Source organism: Salmo trutta, chromosome 21, assembly GCF_901001165.1.
Source record: "Salmo trutta chromosome 21, fSalTru1.1, whole genome shotgun sequence".
NCBI lineage: Eukaryota > Metazoa > Chordata > Actinopteri > Salmoniformes > Salmonidae > Salmo > Salmo trutta.
Genome location: NC_042977.1, coordinates 24,234,484 through 24,253,962, shown reverse-complemented (window position 1 = coordinate 24,253,962; position 19,479 = coordinate 24,234,484). Strand labels below are relative to the sequence as shown.

At 41.1% G+C, this 19,479-nt stretch overlaps 1 protein-coding gene across 1 annotated transcript; it reads right to left on the bottom strand.

Annotated features, from left to right (window-relative positions):
- Window positions 1–3,514: 3,514 nt before the first annotated feature.
- On the bottom strand, window positions 3,515–18,937 carry atp6v0b (ATPase H+ transporting V0 subunit b). Its single transcript, XM_029704840.1, has 8 exons — window positions 18,666–18,937; window positions 17,846–17,894; window positions 17,572–17,655; window positions 16,892–16,969; window positions 7,008–7,077; window positions 6,090–6,141; window positions 5,640–5,830; window positions 3,515–5,497 (listed from the first exon to the last, which is right to left on the bottom strand). Exons 1-8 carry the CDS (start codon window positions 18,730–18,732, stop codon window positions 5,471–5,473), a joined length of 618 nt encoding a protein of 205 aa, XP_029560700.1. The 5' UTR covers window positions 18,733–18,937; the 3' UTR covers window positions 3,515–5,470.
- Window positions 18,938–19,479: the final 542 nt, after the last annotated feature.

The window sequence follows — 19,479 nt, the reverse complement described above, 5'->3', positions numbered from 1 at the left end:
CGCCCTGTGCTCTTCACAGATGAAAGCAGGTTCACACTGAGCACATGTGACAGAGTCTGGAGACGCCGTGGAGAACTTTCTGCTGCCTGCAACATCCTCCAGCATGACCGGTTTGGTGGTGGGTCAGTCATGGTGTGGGGTGGCATTTCTTTGGGGGGCCGCACAGCCCTCCATGTGCTCGCCAGAGGTAGCCTGACTGCCATTAGGTACCGAGATGAGATCCTCAGACCCCTTGTGAGACCATATGCTGGTGCGGTTGGCCCTGGGTTCCTCCTAATGCAAGACAATGCTAGACCTCATGTGGCTGGAGTGTGTCAGCAGTTCCTGCAAGAGGAAGGCATTGATGCTATGGACTGGCCCGCCGGTTCCCCAGACCTGAATCCAATTGAGCACATCTGGGACATCATGTCTCGCTCCATCCACCAACGCCACGTTGCACCACAGACTGTCCAGGAGTTGGCGGATGCTTTAGTCCAGGTCTGGGAGGAGATCCCTAAGGAGACCATCCGCCACCTCATCAGGAGCATGCCCAGGCGTTGTAGGGAGGTCATACAGGCACGTGGAGGCCACACACACTACTGAGCCTCATTTTGACTTGTTTTAAGGCCATTACATCAAAGTTGGACCAGCCTGTAGTGTGGTTTTCCACTTTAATTTTGAGTGTGACTCCAAATCCAGACCTCCATGGGTTGATAAATTGGATTTCCATTGATTATTTTTGTGTGATTTTGTTGTCAGCACATTCAACTACGTAAAGAAAAAAGTATTTAATAAGATTATTTAATTCATTCAGATCTAGTATGTGTTATTTTAGTGTTCCCTTTATTTTTTTGAGCAGTGTATTTTGATTTGTTTAACACTTTCTTGGTTACTACATGATTCCATATGGTTTACTACATGATTCCATATGTGTTATTTCATAGTTTTGATGTCTTCACTATTATTCTACAATGTAGAAAATAGTAAAAATAAAGAAAAACCCTTGAATGAGTACGTGCCCAAACTTTTGACAGGTACTGTATACACACACACGCACGCACGCACGCACACACCGATACTTAAATGAAAATGGCTGTATAGAAATAGGTCTCTATTTCATGAGTTTATTTGCTATAGCCAATCTACACAATTATCATTTCAGCTACATTCAGCTACATCTTCTTATAACTACACTGAACAAAAATATAAACGCAACATGCAACAATTTCAAACATTTTACTGAATTACATGTATAAGGAAATCAGACAATTTAAACAAATTCATTAGGCCCTAATCTATGGATTTCATTTTTTTTTACATTTTAGTCATTTAGCAGACGCTCTTATAGTAATGTTACAGTAATACATTTCATCCATTTCATTTCATGCATTTTTTTGTACTGCCCCCCCCGTGGGAATCGAACCCACAACCCTGGAGTTGCACACACCATGCTCTACCAACTGAGCCACAGGGAAGGTACATGACTGGGAATACAGATATGCATCTGTTGGTCACAGATACCTTAAAAACAATGGGCCTCATAATGGGCTTCAGGATCCTATCACAGTATTTTTGTGCATTCAAATTGCCAATCGATAAAATTAAATTGTGTTCGTTGTCCGTTGCTTATGCCTGCCCATACCATAACACCACCATGGGGCACTCTGTTCACAACACAATTAGCATTAAATTCTGGCAACAGCTCTGGTGGTCATTCCTGCAGTCAACATGTCAATTGCATGCTCCCTCAAAACTTGAGACATCTGTGGCATAGTGTTGTGTGACAAAAGTTGTGAGTGGCCTTTTATTGTCCTCAGCACAAGGTGCAACTGTGTAATGATCATGCTGTTTTATCAGCTTCTTGACATGCCTCACCTGTCAGGTAGATGGATTTTATTGGCAAAGGAGAAATGCTCACTAACATGGATGTAAACAAATTTGTGGACAAAATTTGAGAAATAAGCTTTTTGTGCGCATGGAACAGTTCATAAAACATGAGACCAACACTTTACATGTTGCGTTTATATTTTTGTTCAGTGTAGATACCAGTGGACAGCGCAGGATGGATCTTTCCATCGCTGCTTCCAAGGACCGTTCTGCTTATTGAAATAATGTTGTTGAACGTGTGGGTCTCTTGAAAAAAGGGACGTTGCAAATGCATGTAGAATCGCGGGTCTAGGATGCTTCAGCAAAATGTGCATGACACCAAAGCAAATTGTATAACGAAAACATCAATAACCACAATTAAACATATAAATGTTGATAAATGGAGATGTTTGGGATAATAAAGAATAATCAAGATGGCAGGCTAAATTAAAAAATACAAGGTAAACAAAAGAACGAAATGTGATGAACAAATGAAATAGAATAGTCTTACCTTGAGGTGGCAAGCAATCCTCCTCTCTTCTATGAATGCATTTCCTTTTTGTTGCACCAAGCTTTTAATTGAAATCTGTAAATGTCATTAAAAAAAAACTAAAATTACAAAAATCCCTCACAAAAAATGCACGTAATAAAGCATGGATCCCGTTTTATTTCTGATGATAAAATCGGTCATTTCATTTTTCGTGCAGATACTGTTAAAAACGTTTTGCCATATAAAAGACATGGCAGATATGAATGCCTCATTTTGTTTGATCATTTACGGAGGGCAATATGCCAAATATAGTGCAGTAAATCTTCTATCTTCATAATTCAGTCAATCCGTTAGGCTTGGTGTTGATATGAAGCAAAAAGGAGACTGTAGCAGGTTCATCTCGCTCTCTTCAGTACGGAGTCTCAGTTGGTCCAAACTCTCGGGTATTCTGCCACCAGAGGGAGCTTACACTAGGTCCTATCAGCATTGCACATCTCGAGTAGTTTGCAGCTAAAAAGACCGGACAACAGTAAGTGTAATATCGTCAATTTGTGGGGTACAATTTGATGTCAATAAAAGTCAATTAATTAATATAGCAAATGTTGCTGTCCCCACTTTTGTAAACGTAATTAAGCAATAAGGCAGAGGCATAAGGTGTGATAGGTCCCCAGTAAATGTGCAAATGATTTAATATATAGCGCCATCTATCGAAATTATAGAGTGGGACTGGGACATAAGGAAGATCATTACAAAAACATTTTAAAAAACGACTTACATCCAGAAGAGGATGGTCATACCGCTGAGCCAGGTTCCTCTAAGTTTTTTTCCTTTTAGGGAGTTTTTCCTGGACACTGATTCCACCTCTGCTTGCTCTGAGGTCTAGGCCAGGCTGCCCTACCAAGCAAAAAGGGCAGTAACTGCTCATTTGGTCCAAAAAAAGAGTTAATGTCATTTCTGATACATGAAATACATGCTTAATCATGGTGCCAAGTATACTGCCTCTATTGTATTGTGTTTTGGAGAAAATGGGGGTCATGCTGTGAAACCAGGGTAAATAAAAGCCATTTTTCTCAGTTCCACGCTGAGCAGTTAGTGCCTTTTTGCTTGGTAGGGCAGCAGGTATCTCTAAAGCACTTTGTGACAACAGCTGACGTAAAAAGCTTCATAAAATACATTTGATTGAACGGTCAGTTTGGTGTATTTTATTCTTTCAAGGACAATTAAGTCAAGAGGACCCACTTTTACACATGACAAAACAATGGATTCACCACAACATATTAAACACAGTCACTAAAGACAGAGGCATGGTCTAGAGATCTTCATTTACATGAGGAATGACACACCACTACAGTACAGGTGGCCAACCAAGGACCTAGTCTCTCAAAGTAAGACATGAGCATTCATGGCCCTCTCTCAAGCAGCATACTTTGAAACCAACAACAGTTGGGACTTACAGTCCAAATGTTATCCATTGAAGTAAAATGCTTCAGTACCAAGGCTCTCCAGGACCAAGATGACCACCCCTGTATTACACCAAAGGTCATTAAGGAATGTTCAAAAGTAAGGAATGAACACCGCTGAATCATTTAAATAAAATGGTTGGGAAGGAGAGGATGGGGACTCAGTGTGAGCCCTCCATAAGTGCATCTCAAATGGCACCCTATGTCCTATATATAGTTGACAATAGACTCAAAGATTGTATTTAACATTTAAAGGCTCAATCTAAATGTCTTAAAATCAGTAGCGCTGGTGGACATAGATGTTGCAGCTAAATCAATAAATTCAAAAAATTTTTACAAAAGCACGACTAAGAAAAAGGCCAACCGGTCAGAAGAAGTTCTTATCGATGTTCTGCTCGAGTACCATCTCTAAAATAATACATGTCAGCCCATTCAAAAGACAAGGAGCTTGGCGTATCCAAGCTCAAAGTTACACAAAAACAGAAGGAAAGCAGAATAATGTACACGGGTAAATGGTCTTGAAGAAAACCGCTACATTTCTCACTCTCCACAGATAGTTAACAGGGGGTTACAGACCAATCTGAGAAGGAAAGAATGAAAAAAATAGATGGTCACTTAAAATCAAATACATGTATATTTCAGCCACAGCTCATTCACTGTGGATAAAGACCACTTGCATCAACAAAAAAATCTGACAACCCAAGCTAAGGTACATAGAATGGTAAACACCCTCATAGTTCACAAAACAACAGACCCTTTATATACACACACACACACAAATGTACTATTCTCATTTTTAACCAATCAGAAGCGAAGAGTGCCAACCAAAATGGTATGCATACATCCACACAAATTAAACAAATGACAGCTGACTAATGTCAAACAACCAAGAATTACCATTTCAGAGTAATATCTCTTTAGATCACCTTTGTATCAATACATTTTGATTCATTTAGTGTTACTATAGTACTGGTTACTTACACCAGTCATTGATAAATATATAGTAACTGAAACTAGTGAAAAACATTATGGATTACATTAGCCATAAATATAATAATTTGCTTTGTTATACCATGACTTTTGCATACCAACATTTCAATACTTCAAACAATTTTTTTACAGGCATTTATCACAATTCCATGTAATGAACAGAACAGCTCTTTACGGATTTGCATTGGCTCATGAAACTCTAACTTCCTTCATACTGGACACATATTCATGAAAAGGGCATCCATGAGTTTATCTGACTCTGGGGAAGTAGACAGGGCCTCATTGCCAAAATATGGCTTTAAAGAAATCCAATAAAAATAAATTATAAATGTCCCTACTACTACTGAATGTAATTGATACAACAGTAAAAGTACGTGGGGAATCCCCAGAGGTTTGCTAGAGATTAATTACTTTTTTCCTATAACTACGGTAATACGAACATGAATTTTATTCAAAAGGGATAGGATTTTGTCTTAAACACTTGCAGTTTAATCTAACCTTTCGGTTGCATTCCTTTAAGACAAAATGGTGCAAATATGTCACTCTTCAGCAAATGGTTAAAAACAATCACAGACAAAAAAGACATTTCAATAATTTACTATGTATTTACACAATCCATCTGCTTCTCCAGCTTTGTCTTCCATTGATCTTGTCATCGTGATCTTATGTCTTGCGGATACATCTTCTAGTCACCCATTTTTACTTTCGACGTCTATAAGAAAATACATATATTTGATTATGTAATAAGAAAAACAAGAAGTAAACCTATATTCAGTTCATGCAATCAGCTACAGAATGATTATGCTATTCAACCAATCAAAGGATGAAAACTGTGTCAAAAGAATGTCAGTTACCTGCAAGATGGCTACAATCACTCCAAATAGCCCAATCGCACTGCCGAAGATTTCCACAATAAGGATTTTGACGAAGAGGCTGCCGTTCTGGGCATCAGCCAGGGCGGCTCCACTCCCAACGATGCCAACACAGATGCCACAGAAGAGGTTGGAGAAGCCCACAGTAAGACCAGCACCAAACATGGAGTAGCCTGTCAGGAAAGAACACTATCAGCACAGTCTTTACTTTATAGCCTGAAATTGTATTTTATCATTTGAGCTATTGAAGCCAATAGCAAAATGTGTCTACTTTACATCTAATGTTGAGTCTGCCTTTATATCATTGGAAATTAAGAACACGTTCGACTTCCAATCAACGACTAGCCTGAGTGCCATCATGCCAACTCCTTGTCACTCATGGTCATGCCAAACAGGCTAATTAACACCCAATGTCGGCAATTATCTTCTTACCTGCTTGGTAGTTCCTTGCACCAATGGTCTCTGGTGTAGTGCCGCTAAAGCTCTATAAAGGGAAAGATGAGGTGAAAAGAAATAGAATGATGTCTCTAATAAAATTGGAGCTGTCTACTACAGTATCATACATCAGTAAGCCTGAAGATTCAAGGCCGTTCCCCAAGATGGCCCTTCCTGAGGCTACGGCTAGTTATCACAGGTTCAGTCCCTAATGGTACCCTATTTCCTATTCATTGCACTACTTTTGACCAAAAGGAGTACACTATATAGGGAATAGGGTGCCATTTGGGATAAAGACATCTTAATACTATATCACCAAAGTCACTAGTGATAAGTACTTTACACCACTACTTAAGTCGTTTTTTGGGGGGGGCATCTGTACTTTACGATTTCTATATTTGACAACTTTTACTTCACTACATTCTTAAAGAAAAGCATGTACTTTTTACTCCATACATTTTCCCTGACACCCAAAAGAACTCTACATTTTGAATGCTGAGCACGACAGAAAATGGTCCAATTCACACTCAAGAGAACAACCCTGGTCATCCCTACTGCCTCTGATCTGGCGGACTCACTTAACACAAATGCTTCATTTATAAATTATGTCTGAGTATTGGAGTGTGCCCCTGGCCGTCTGTAAATATTAAAAACAACAAAATTATACCATCTGTTTCTCTTACCTTTGATAAGTAAAAATATTTTTGCAAATACATTTACTTTTGATATTTAAGTATATTTAAAACTAACTAGACTTTTACTCAAGCAGTATTTTACTGGGTGACTTTCACTTGAGTCATTTTCTATTAAGTAATCTTTACTTTTACTCAAGTTTGACAATTGGGTACTTTTTCCCCACCACTGTTAAAAAGGACACAAATGATTATCATATCATAAGCCACCTCTCATGCTTACCTCAGCCATGTTACTTATCACGATTGCCATGATGATCCCATATATAGCTACGGCCTCGCAGAAGATAATGCTGTGGGGACAGGACGAGACAATAGCATTTAACACAATACATTGATGGGAAAGACTGCGGTCTTATCAATACAATACATACAGTTGAAGTCGGAAGTTTACATACACCTTAGCCAAATACATTTAAACTCACTTTTTCACAATTCCTGACATTTAATCCTAGTAAAAATCCCCTGTCTTAGGTCAATTAGATTCACCACTTTAATTTAAAGAACTTGAAAATGTCAGAATAATAGTAGAGAGAATTATTTACTTCAGCTTTTATTTCTTTCATCACATTCCCAGTGGGTCAGAAGTTTACATACACTCAATTAGTATTTGGTAGCATTGACTTTAAATTGTTTAACTTGGGTCAAATGTTTTGGGTAACCTTCCACAAGCTTCACACAATAAGTTGGGTGAATTTTGGCCCATTCCTCCTGACAGAGCTGGTGTAAGGTTTGTAGGCCTCCTTGCTCGCACACACTTTTTCAGTTCTGCCCACAAATTTTCGTTAGGATTGAGGTCAGGGCTTTGTGATGGCCACTCCAATACCTTGACTTTGTTGTCCTTAAGCCATTTTGCCACAACTTTGGAAGTATGCTTAGGGTCATTGTCCATTTGGAAGACCCATTTGCGACCAAGCTTTAACTTCCTGACTGATGTCATGAGATGTTGCTTCAATATATCCACATCATTTTCCTCCCTCATGATGCCATTTATTTTGTGAAGTGCACCAGTCCCTCCTGCTGCTAAAACAACCCCCACAACATGATGCTGCCACCCCCGGGCTTCACGGTTGGGATGGTGTGACGACCCTCCCACTCTGTCCTCTCTCTTGTTCTTGTTTCTTTATTAGGAGGCCGGTGGGCGGAGTTGGAAGGGTCGTCAGATGAATGGGAAACACCTGGGCTCGGGTGTTTCCCAGGATAAATGGACCTCTTCCACATTCATTGAGGAGACTCTCTCCACACAGACACCTTGCTGTTTTTGGTTGTGTAGTTTTGTGGTTTTTTTTGGTTATTTGCTTTGGCACCTTTCAACACTCAGCATTATTACATTCAAGTATGCAACACACTCACTTACACTACTGATTACTGATTACACATGCCATTGTTACCTACTTAGTTGCTTTATTTAATAAATATATATTTTTGTTACCCTTTGTCTCCACGTTGTCTCCCTTTTGTTGCGAACCCTGAGCCGGTTCGTAACAAGTGGGGGCCCATCCGGGATCTTGAACTTGTGTTTGGGAGAAAACGTGGAGGTATGTTAACTTGAGGTGCTTTGTTTGTTAGTTTGAGTTTGGTGCTCAGTACTGGTTGCTTTGTTTTGTTTGTGTGCTGCGTTGGAGAGAGTACATTGGTTAGTTTCCAGGCCTCTGCCCAGCCTGGAAACACTTGTTCTACTCGCTGTGGGAACATTGGTCTGAGGTGAGTACAATCAGCTGTGTACCTCGGTGGGAGATTTGGATAGGGTAGTGAAACTTACTACCTGGAGCTATAGCCTTTTTCCCCTGATAGGCTTAGCGACGTGTTTCATTTTGGAATATGTTGGGCATTGTTAAAGTTTGTTATTTTTGTGTGGTGTCTGTGGACTGAGCAGTTGTCTCGGGAGCACATCCGTGGCTTGGTGGAATCTACCAGCGTGCTGGGGGGTTACTTCCTCGCCAGCGGGCTAAAGTGCATAATTACCCACCGCAAATCTGCATGAAGACTAGGGTTGAGTTATTGTAGGTTTTGGGGAAGCTCCATATCTCATCTCTTTTCTGTGGTACCAGTGTGATTGTTATTTCTCTTGTTGTGGTCTGGTGTGCTCAGAGGGGTTGAGTGAGAATTTTTTTTTTTTCTCTCTGACTATGACGTCTAATGTAGACGAGTTCATTCGCTTTCCATCAGAGGAACTGTTAGATTTATGTACTAAAGAACAGCTGTTGAAGGTTGCTGAACACTACAAGGTTGAAATTAGTGATAAACGTCTAAAAAATTCTATTAGGTTAATATTGAAGGCCAATCTGATGGAGAGTGGTATTCTTGACATTACCACTGGGGCAGCCTTTGCTGAGGACTCGCCGTCTCCCCGATATGTCACAATTACCGCTCCATCGGTTAGTCCTAGTAATCTTCTTTTTGAACAGCAGAAAGAGCTGCTTCTGTTACAGCAAGAGCACGATCGTGAGAAGCTAGAGTACGATCGTATAAAATATGAAAAGGAATTGGCTGCTGATCAGTTAAAATATGAAAAGGAATTGGAATTTAAACAGGATATGGAGCGTGCAGATCGGTTGAAATATGAAAAGGAATTGGAATTTAAACAAGATATGGAGCGTGCAGATCGGTTGAAACATGAAAAGGAATTGGAATTTAAACAAGATATGGAGCGTGCAGATCGGTTGAAACATGAAAAGGAATTGGCTGCTGATCAGTTAAAATATGAAAAGGAATTGGAATTTAAACAGGATATCGAGCGTGCTAAAATCAAGCTGCAACAAGAGCGACTAGAGTTGGTTAGGGAAGGAAAGCTCTCAGGAGAGAGTTTGCTCTGGGAAGGTGACCCAGAATTACTTAGGAATCGTTCCTCTTTTGGTCGTGCCCCGGACACATTTGACATTGTTGGGAATTTACGGTTGTTGCCTCAGTTTAATGAAAGGGATCCTGAGACATTCTTTTTGTTGTTTGAGCGTGTTGCTAACGCTAGGAGTTGGCCTGATTCTGATCGCGCTTTGATGTTGCAATGTGTGCTGACTGGTAAAGCGCAGGAAGCATATTCAGCTCTTAGTGTAGCCGACAGTGTCATTTATGATAAGGTTAAAACGGCGGTGTTACAGATTTACGAATTGGTTCCTGAGGCTTACCGCCAACGATTTAGAACTTTAAAAAGGGATGATAAACAAACTCATGTTGAGTTTGCGCGAAAATTATCTTCACAGTTTAATCGCTGGTGTTCCGCCTCTGCGGTTATGACTTTTCAAGGGCTGTGTGATCTGATTATGCTAGAGCAATTTAAGGACACAATCCCTGATTATATAGCGACGTATATTAACGAACGAAAAGTAAAGACTGTCGCTGAAGCTGCGGTTTTGGCAGACGAATATGTTTTGACTCACAAAAGTGTTTTTGTAGAACCCCGTACTTGGAGTGAGTGGGGGCGTTCAGAGAGATTTGAGCCACGCTCACAGAGATACTCTGGTTCACGGGCAGAGTTGTATTCAACTAGGGTTGAGCCTGACTCCCGTGGTAAAACTGACTTTGGTCAAGAGTGTCACTACTGTCACGGTTCAGGTCATTGGAAAAATGAATGTCCGGTTCTCAGGTCTAGGGGTAAATTCAGTACGTGTGATAACGTTAAATCTAGGCCTACGGCGTTAGCTGCGTCTGTTCCACATCAGTTTACTACTGAAACATTGTCTCAGGCCCAGGGCCATGTGAAAGTTCATATTGACCCAGGCTATTTACCTTTCGTTACAGAGGGTTTTGTGTCTATGTTAGGAAGTAAGAACCTAGTGCCAGTGAAGATCCTACGAGACACAGGTGCCTCGGAATCGTTTGTGTTGGAATCTGTGTTACCCTTCTCTGCTGAGTCTGATTCTGGGAATAGTGTTCTAATTAGGGGAATAGGTTTGAACAATCTGTCAGTTCCATTGCATAGACTAATGTTGGATTGTGGACTGGTGAAAGGTGAGGTTGTTGTGGGAGTGCGTCCTTCGTTGCCTATTGAGGGTATCGACGTTATCCTTGGGAATAACTTGGCTGGCGAGAGTGTGTGGCCTGTCGTGTTTCCATCTCTAGTGGTTTCCACTGAACCGTCACTTGTAGGGATTCCTGATGAGAGTGAGCAGAGGTTCCCAGCGGTGTTCTCTGGGGGTACAGTGACGCGGTCTATAAGCCATGGTAACCTGGTCCCTGCTCCGGTAAATGAGAATACCACAAAGAAGTCTCTCACTGTGTTCCCTATTATTCCGTTGTCTGTACTCCTCTCCGATCTAAACAATGCGCCACAGACTGACCACACATTAGAAGAGTTGCGTGACCAAATTGTGCCTGTGGAACAGTTGGGAGATGTCGCATATGGTTATTTTCCCCAAGAGGATGTTCTGATGAGAAAGTGGGTGTCTATAGGGGACGGTAAACCTGTTCGTTTGGCTGATAACGTTGCTTCCCTTGGTTCTGTTAATACTAGGTCTGTGCATGAGAAAAAAAATGTTCCTAGTCCCGATGATTGCATACTGCAGGGTAGATTAAAAAATTCTGAGACACTGGATATTTTGGATGGCCCTTTCACTCAGCTACCTGTTGATGGGCGGAAAGAGCTGGTTGTTCTGATTCGGAAAATTCCAGGTTTGTTTTCTGTGACACATACACGTACAAACTTGATAGAGCATGATATTGACACTGGAAATGCTGACCCCATTCGTCAGCGGTGCTATAGAGTCTCTGTAGAGAAACTGCGTTGTCTGGATGCTGAGGTCAGGTACATGCTGCAGAGTAAGATAGCAGAGCCTTCTTTCTCTAGTTGGGCTTCTCCCTGTATCTTGGTCAGTAAAACGGATGGAACGGACCACCGTAATGTAAACGGAGTTACTAAGCCGGATTAATTTCCTCTTCCTTAGATGGAGGATGGCGTTGATCAAGTCGGCGCAGCTAAGTTGTGAGCAAATTTGAACGGTTATTGTGCCATTGGCAGGGGCCACTGACGAGTAGGGCATATGACATTTTTGACTTTATTACATCCTCTAGTCTGTACTCGTATTCGTTATGAGTTTAGGACTATGAATCGTTGGGAAATGTTGTTTGCGTTGGTAGCTAATGTGGTCTCTTGTGTGCCCTGTTCCTGAGTGTTATGTGAGTGATCATTGTTGGGGGTTGTCATGTTCTAACTTTCCTGTCTGTTCCCTCCTGGTCTTGTGTTCTCCTTTCCTCTTAAATGTTGCTTCCCTTATATATAAAGGTTGCTGAGGACTGGGGAGAAGGAGGTTGGTTGGGGCAAGTGGAAGGTGAACATGTAACCTCTTGTAAATTTGAGACGCAGAGGTCTGTGAAAATTTGGGGTTGAGAGCCCTGTTAGTTTCTTTCCAAAAAGTAACGGTTATCAGTTGAACTACTCGGGCATTGAAAAAGAAGCGCTAGCACTCATTTGGGCGCTAGAACACTTTGAAGTGTATGTTGGGTCAGGAGTAGTACCTATTGTGGTCTACAACGACCATAACCCTCTCACCTTTTTCAGGTCCAGGATGTGTCCTAATCAGAGGATAATGAGATGGTGTTTATTTTTACAATCCTTCCATCTAGATGTGAGGCATATCCGGGGAACTGATAACGTGATTGCTGATGCGCTCTCTCGTGCGCCCTGTTCCTGAAAATTTATGTGACTGACCGTTGTTTGGTGTTGTCGTGTTCTGTCGTTCCTGTCTGTTTCCTCCTGGTCTCGTTTTCTTCTTTCCTCTTAAAAGTTGCTTCCTGTGTAAAGGTTGCTGAGGTCTAGGGAGGAGGAGGCTGGTTGTAACAGAGGGAACTGTGAACACGTAACCCCTTTTCAATTTGGGAGGCAGAGGCTGGTGCGTTGTTCCGGGGTCCTTGTTGGTCCCCGGTTTTATGGGGGGGGGTGTGACGACCCTCCCACTCTGTCTTCTCTCTTGTTCTTGTTTCTTTATTAGGAGGCCGGTGGGCGGAGTTGGAAGGGTCGTCAGATGAATGGGAAACACCTGGGCTCGGGTGTTTCCCAGGATAAATGGACCTCTTCCACATTCATTGAGGAGACTCTCTCCACACAGACACCTTGCTGTTTTTGGTTGTGTAGTTTTGTGGTTTTTTTGGTTATTTGCTTTGGCACCTTTCAACACTCAGCATTATTACATTCAAGTATGCAACACACTCACTTACACTACTGATTACTGATTACACATGCCATTGTTACCTACTTAGTTGCTTTATTTAATAAATATATATTTTTGTTACCCTTTGTCTCCACGTTGTCTCCCTTTTGTTGCGAACCCTGAGCCGGTTCGTAACAATGGTGTTCTTTGGCTTGCAAGCCTCCCCATTTCTCCTCCACACATAACGATGGTCATTATGGCCAAACAGTTCTATTTGTTTCATCAGACCAGAGGACATTTCTCCAAAAAGTATGGTCTTTGACCCCATGTGCAGTTGCAAACCGTAGTCTGGCTTTTTTATGGCGGTTTTGGAGCAGTGGCTTCTTCTTTGCCGAGTGGCCTTTCAGGTTATGTCAATATAGGATGCGTTTTACTGTGGATATACACTGCTCAAAAAAATAAAGTGAACACTGAAACAACACAATGTAACTCCAAGTCAATCACACTTCTGTGAAATCATACTGTCCACTTAGGAAGCAACACTGATTGACAATACATTTCATTGCTGTTGTGCAAATGGAATAGACAACAGGTGGAAATTATAGGCAATTAGCAAGACACCCCCAATAAAGGAGTGGTTCTGCAGGTGGTGACCACAGACCACTTCTCAGTTCCTATGCTTCCTGGCTGATGTTTTGGTCACTGTTGAATGCTGGCGGTGCTTTCACTCTAGTGGTAGCATGAAACGGAGTCTACAACCCACACAAGAGGCTCAGGTAGTGCAGCTCATCCAGGATGGCACATCAATGCGAGCTGTGGCAAGAAGGTTTGCTGTGTCTGTCAGCGTAGTGTCCAGAGCATGGAGGCGCTACCCGGAGACAGGCCAGTACATCAGGAGACGTGGAGGAGGCCAACAACCCAGCAGCAGGACCGCTACCTCCGCCTTTGTGCAAGGAGGAGCAGGAGGAGCACTGCAAGAGCCCTGCAAAATGACCTCCAGCAGGCCACAAATGTGCATGTGTCTGCTCAAACGGTCAGAAACAGACTCCATGAGGGTGGTATGAGGGCCCGACGTCCACAGGTGGGGTTGTGCTTACAGCCCAACACCGTGCAGGACATTTGGCATTTGCCAGAGAACACCAAGATTGGCAAATTCGCCACTGGCGCCCTGTGCTCTTCACAGATGAAAGCAGGTTCACACTGAGCACATGTGACAGAGTCTGGAGACGCCGTGGAGAACTTTCTGCTGCCTGCAACATCCTCCAGCATGACCGGTTTGGTGGTGGGTCAGTCATGGTGTGGGGTGGCATTTCTTTGGGGGGCCGCACAGCCCTCCATGTGCTCGCCAGAGGTAGCCTGACTGCCATTAGGTACCGAGATGAGATCCTCAGACCCCTTGTGAGACCATATGCTGGTGCGGTTGGCCCTGGGTTCCTCCTAATGCAAGACAATGCTAGACCTCATGTGGCTGGAGTGTGTCAGCAGTTCCTGCAAGAGGAAGGCATTGATGCTATGGACTGGCCCGCCCGTTCCCCAGACCTGAATCCAATTGAGCACATCATGTCTCGCTCCATCCACCAACGCCACATTGCACCACAGACTGCCCAGGAGTTGGCGGATGCTTTAGTCAAGGTCTGGGAGGAGATCCCTCAGGAGACCATCCACCACCTCATCAGGAGCATGCCCAGGCATTGTAGGGAGGTCATACAGGCACGTGGAGGCCACACACACTACTGAGCCTTATTTTTTACTTGTTTTAAGGACATTACATTAAAGTTGGATCAGCCTGTAGTGTGGTTTTCCACTTTAATTTTGAGTGTGACTCCAAATCCAGACCTCCATGGGTTGATAAATTGGATTTCCATTGATTATTTTCGTGTGATTTTGTTGTCAGCACATTCAACTATGTAAAGAAAAAAGTATTTAATAAGATTATTTCATTCATTCAGATCTAGGATGTGTTATTTTAGTGATCCCTTTATTTTTTTGAGCAGTGTAGATACTTTTGTACCCGTTTCCTCCAGCATCTTCACAAGGTCATTTGCTGTTGTTCTGGGATTGATTTGCACTTTTCCCATCAAAGTACATTCATCTCTAGGAGACAGAACGCGTCTCCTTCCTGAGCGGTATGACGGCTGCGTGGTCCCATGGTGTTTGTATTTGCGTACTATTGTTTGTACAGATGAATGTGGTACCTTCAGGCATTTGGAAATTTCTCCCAAGGATGAACCAGACTTGTGGAGGTCTACAATTGTCTAGCCGATCAGAAGCTTCTAAAGCCATAACATCATTTTCTGGAATTTTACAAGCTGTTTAAAGGCACAGTCAATTTAGTGTATGTAAACTTCTAACCCACTGGAATTATGATACAGTGAATTATAAGTGAAATAATCTGTCTGTAAACAATTGTTGGAAAAATTACTTGTGTCATACACAAAGTAGATGTCCTAACCGACTTGCCAAAACTATAGTTTGTTAACAAGAAATTTGTGGTGTGGTTGAAAAACGAGTTTTAATGACTCCCACCTAAGTGTATGTAAACTTCCGACTTCAACATACACATCAGACCAAAGGACAGATTTCAACCAGTCTAATGTCCATTGCTCATGTTTCTTGGCCCAAGCAAGTCTCTTCTTCTTACTAGTGTCCTTTAGTAGTTTCCTTGCAGCAATTTGACCGTGAAGGCCTGATTCACACAGTCTCCTTTGAGGCACTGATCAAATCAAATCGTATGTCACATGCACCGAATACAACAGGTGTAGACCTTACAGTGAAATGCTTACTTACAAGCCCTTAACCAGCAATGCAGTTAAAAATTATTATTATTTTTTTTTTTAAATATACCCCAAAAAAAGTAAATAAAAATAAAAAAAAGTAACAAATAATTAAAGAGCAGCAGTAAAATAACAATAGCGAGGCTATATAAAGAGGGTACAGGTACAGAGTCAATGTGCGGGGGAACCGGTTAGTCGAGGTTGAGATGTCTGTTACTTGAACTCTAAAGCTTTTATTTGGGCTGCAATTTGAGGCTGGTAACTAACTTATTCTCTGTAGCAGAGGTAACTCTGGGTCTTCCTTTCCTGCGGCGGTGCTCATGAAAGCCAGTTTCATCATAGCGCTTGATGGTTTTTGCAACGGCACTTGAAGAAACTTTCAAAGTCATTGAAATTTTCCAGATTGACTGACCTTCTTGTCTTAAAGTAATGATGGACTGTCGTTTCTCTATGCTTGTTTGAGCTGTTCTTGCCATAATATGGACCTGGTCTTTTACCAAATAGGGCTATCTTCTGTATACCACCCCTACCTTGTCACATCACAATTAACAGGCTCAAACACATTAAGGAAAGAAATTCCACAAATTAACTTTTAACATGGCACACCTGTTAATTGAAATGCATTCCAGATGACTAGCTCATGACGCTGGTTGAGAGAATGCGAAGTGTGCAAAGCTGTCCAGGCAAAGGGTAGCTACTTTGAAGAACCTCAAATATAAAATATATTTTGATTTGTTTATCACTTTTGTGGTTACTACATAATTCCATATTTTTATTTTAACCTTTATTTAACTAGGCAAGTCAGTTAAGAACAAATAATTATTTTACAATGACGGCCTACACCGGCCAAACCCTCATGACGCTGGGCCAATTGTGCACCGCCCTATGGGACTCCCGATCACGGCCGGTTGTGATACAGCCCGGGATCGAGTCAGGGTCTGTAGTGATGCCTCTAGCACTGAGATGCAGTGCCCTAAACCGCTGCGCCACTCGGGGACCATATGTGTAATTTCATAGTTTTGATGTCTTTACCATTATTCTACAATGTAGAAGATAGTAAAAAATAAAGAAAAACCCTGGAATGAATAGGTGTGTCCAAACTTTTGAATGTATATATACACAGTACGCAAATACAGACAAAAATTAAGCCTAGATTTTGACTAAAAAGCATTTTTTACTTAATAAATTAAACTTAATCTGGGACTGAGAAACCGGCCCATAATGACACATTTTCACTTTGAATATCTTACCTGACCAAATTCTTTGTTTTAATCCGTGGTGCTTTTACACCACCTCCTATGATGCTGGAACCCGTGATGTAAATGCCCCTGTAAAACAAGGAGGACAAAATTCATTATGAACATAAAACTAGGTTTGGATGATACCTGGGGGACCTCTTCTACAATATGTTACTCCAAATATTGCAATATCCGATATAATCGTTTTGCGCCGTTAATGACTAGATAATTCCAGACTGTGTAATTTACATTTATTTTCAAAATTATAGTCGCATTCTCACTTAATAATCTTAGTTTGGTGAAAAAATAATGCTTAGTTAATTAAATGTAGACATCATTTAACACATTGATACCGCTTAACTAATAAAACTGCACAGTTTTGATTTGTAAAGTTCAAGTAGAGTATAGTCTAGCACATCACAATATATCGTCAATGTCAAATCACTATATTCGATTTAATCATAAAAATCGGACCAACCCTACATAAAGCAGAACATAAAAACAGTGATACACTAAAATAATACTCCTGCCATCCAGGAGTAGTAATTTAGCCTGCATGAAATAGGGAAGAGGATGGGGACAAGACACTAGTTGCTATTTGAATTTTCAAGTCTAATTTCAGAACTTCCCTATTCATATTGGACAATCTCTTCTGATGCAACATTCAAAAGGGGGAAATTAAGAATACTCACCAAGCTGCTCCGACAACAGAGAGCGAGATGGCCAAGCCAATCCCAAGGTTCGCCCACATAAAGGGCGACGTTTCTGTCAAGAACCTGAGGGAGAGAGTACCATTTTACCAAGAAAATCAAACAGTCTAAGCTTTAGTCTAGGTCAACACTTCTGAAATACCACCTGACTGGAATTCTATTAGTAATCAGCACCAGACTCAGAATTTTAGCCTATATTCTTATGCCTATGATATATCCTACTGATCTAACTAAGACAAGAGACTGTCATACTAACCACGCCACATCGAAGCGGAATCCAAGGTCGAAGATTGTGTAGCAGATACCTGAAAAATATCACCAACCCAGAATAAAAGTGGAAACGTTTCCATGAGTTTATGCACTGTATGTACATGTATGTGTGTTGCAGTACAGAACAGTTCTGTACAGTACATGCAATGTCAAGCCACTGAGTTACAGAACCAAATTGTGCCCGAGAAATTATGAAATGTCAGAAGTTAAGTGTGATAGCTCACCCTCACACGAGAAGTGCTTAGGTTCCTATTTTTCTGACTGGCGAAACTAAGCTAGCTTGATTTATTTAGCCATGTTGTGGTATATACGTTTTCTATAGTAAAGTTATGCTGTTAGTGCAGGGTAGCCTTATATTATTCAGTCGAACATTAGTTAGCTTACTCGCTTGCTAGTTAACATTAACTAGTTAGCTAGCTACGTTACTTCCTGTAAGCATTTTGTCAAATTCTTACAAACAAATGGCTAAACACGTTTTTGGACGGCAGTGCCACAAGCGTAAATAACAATATACAATGCAAGGAAGCTAAACTAAATAACTAGGGATCCTGAAACATTATGACATATGTGAACTAGCCATCACATCACTGCAGAGCCAACTTAACTACTACTAACTAGTAGCGCAGCGGGATAACGTCACGTTAGTTAGCAAGTTAGCAAGTCAACACAGTATCTGTCAAGCAAAGACATTCACAATCAATAAATACAAACGAGTGCTTTTTTAATTAAATAAAGTATATTTTTGCCATCATCATTAGCTAACTAAACCCATTACATTAGCTAGCAAATATACAACGTTGTCTTACCGACGATGAGAATAGTACTCCAGAAGGCCAAAGTGACCCCGGTGTAGAGAATGGCGTGTCCGTTCATGATCCACTCAATCACCCAAACCGCGATATTTTGCGGGCGATCTCACAACACTACCTTCAGGTTGGTGTTTACAATTGACGACAAACGGTCTGAATAATATAAATAATGCTATTCACCCCCAGAAATCGTATAACTGGAGAAGAAAAATCGAACCATCAAAAAGGGGAAGGAATGCAGTCAGCTGATCGAGCTTGACTTGAGCATGTGACTGTGATAACAAACGTCATTCTACTTCCTGTTTTCCAAAGCCGCGGGAGCTTCAAAGCAGTCTCCACTGGTCATGTCGAGAAGGGATACCGATTTTGTCAAATTAATTAATGAAATGTTATTTTCGTGTCAAATCGCCAATTGGCAACCCATCCCTTACGGGATTAATTGACACATAAACAAACATTACAATAATTCACTATGGTAATTAAATGATAATTCTTCTTCCGGTGTTCTCTGCATTGCATAAAGAGTGAAAGAAATTATAATAATCTATACATAATAGTAAATAAGGTTATCCAAACAATAATTACGTCCCTAGAGCAGTAAAATAATATACATACATATATACATACAGACAGACAGACAAATAAATAAATACAGAAATAAAAAGAAACATAAGTCACTTGAAACCAGTCTGGCAAAAAAAATAAAAATACATATGGGAGACAAGCCTATACACAATCTATATACACACATGACATTTACCACATAGAAGCGAAATATTTTTACAATTTAATTCTAGGTAGCCCTTTTTCT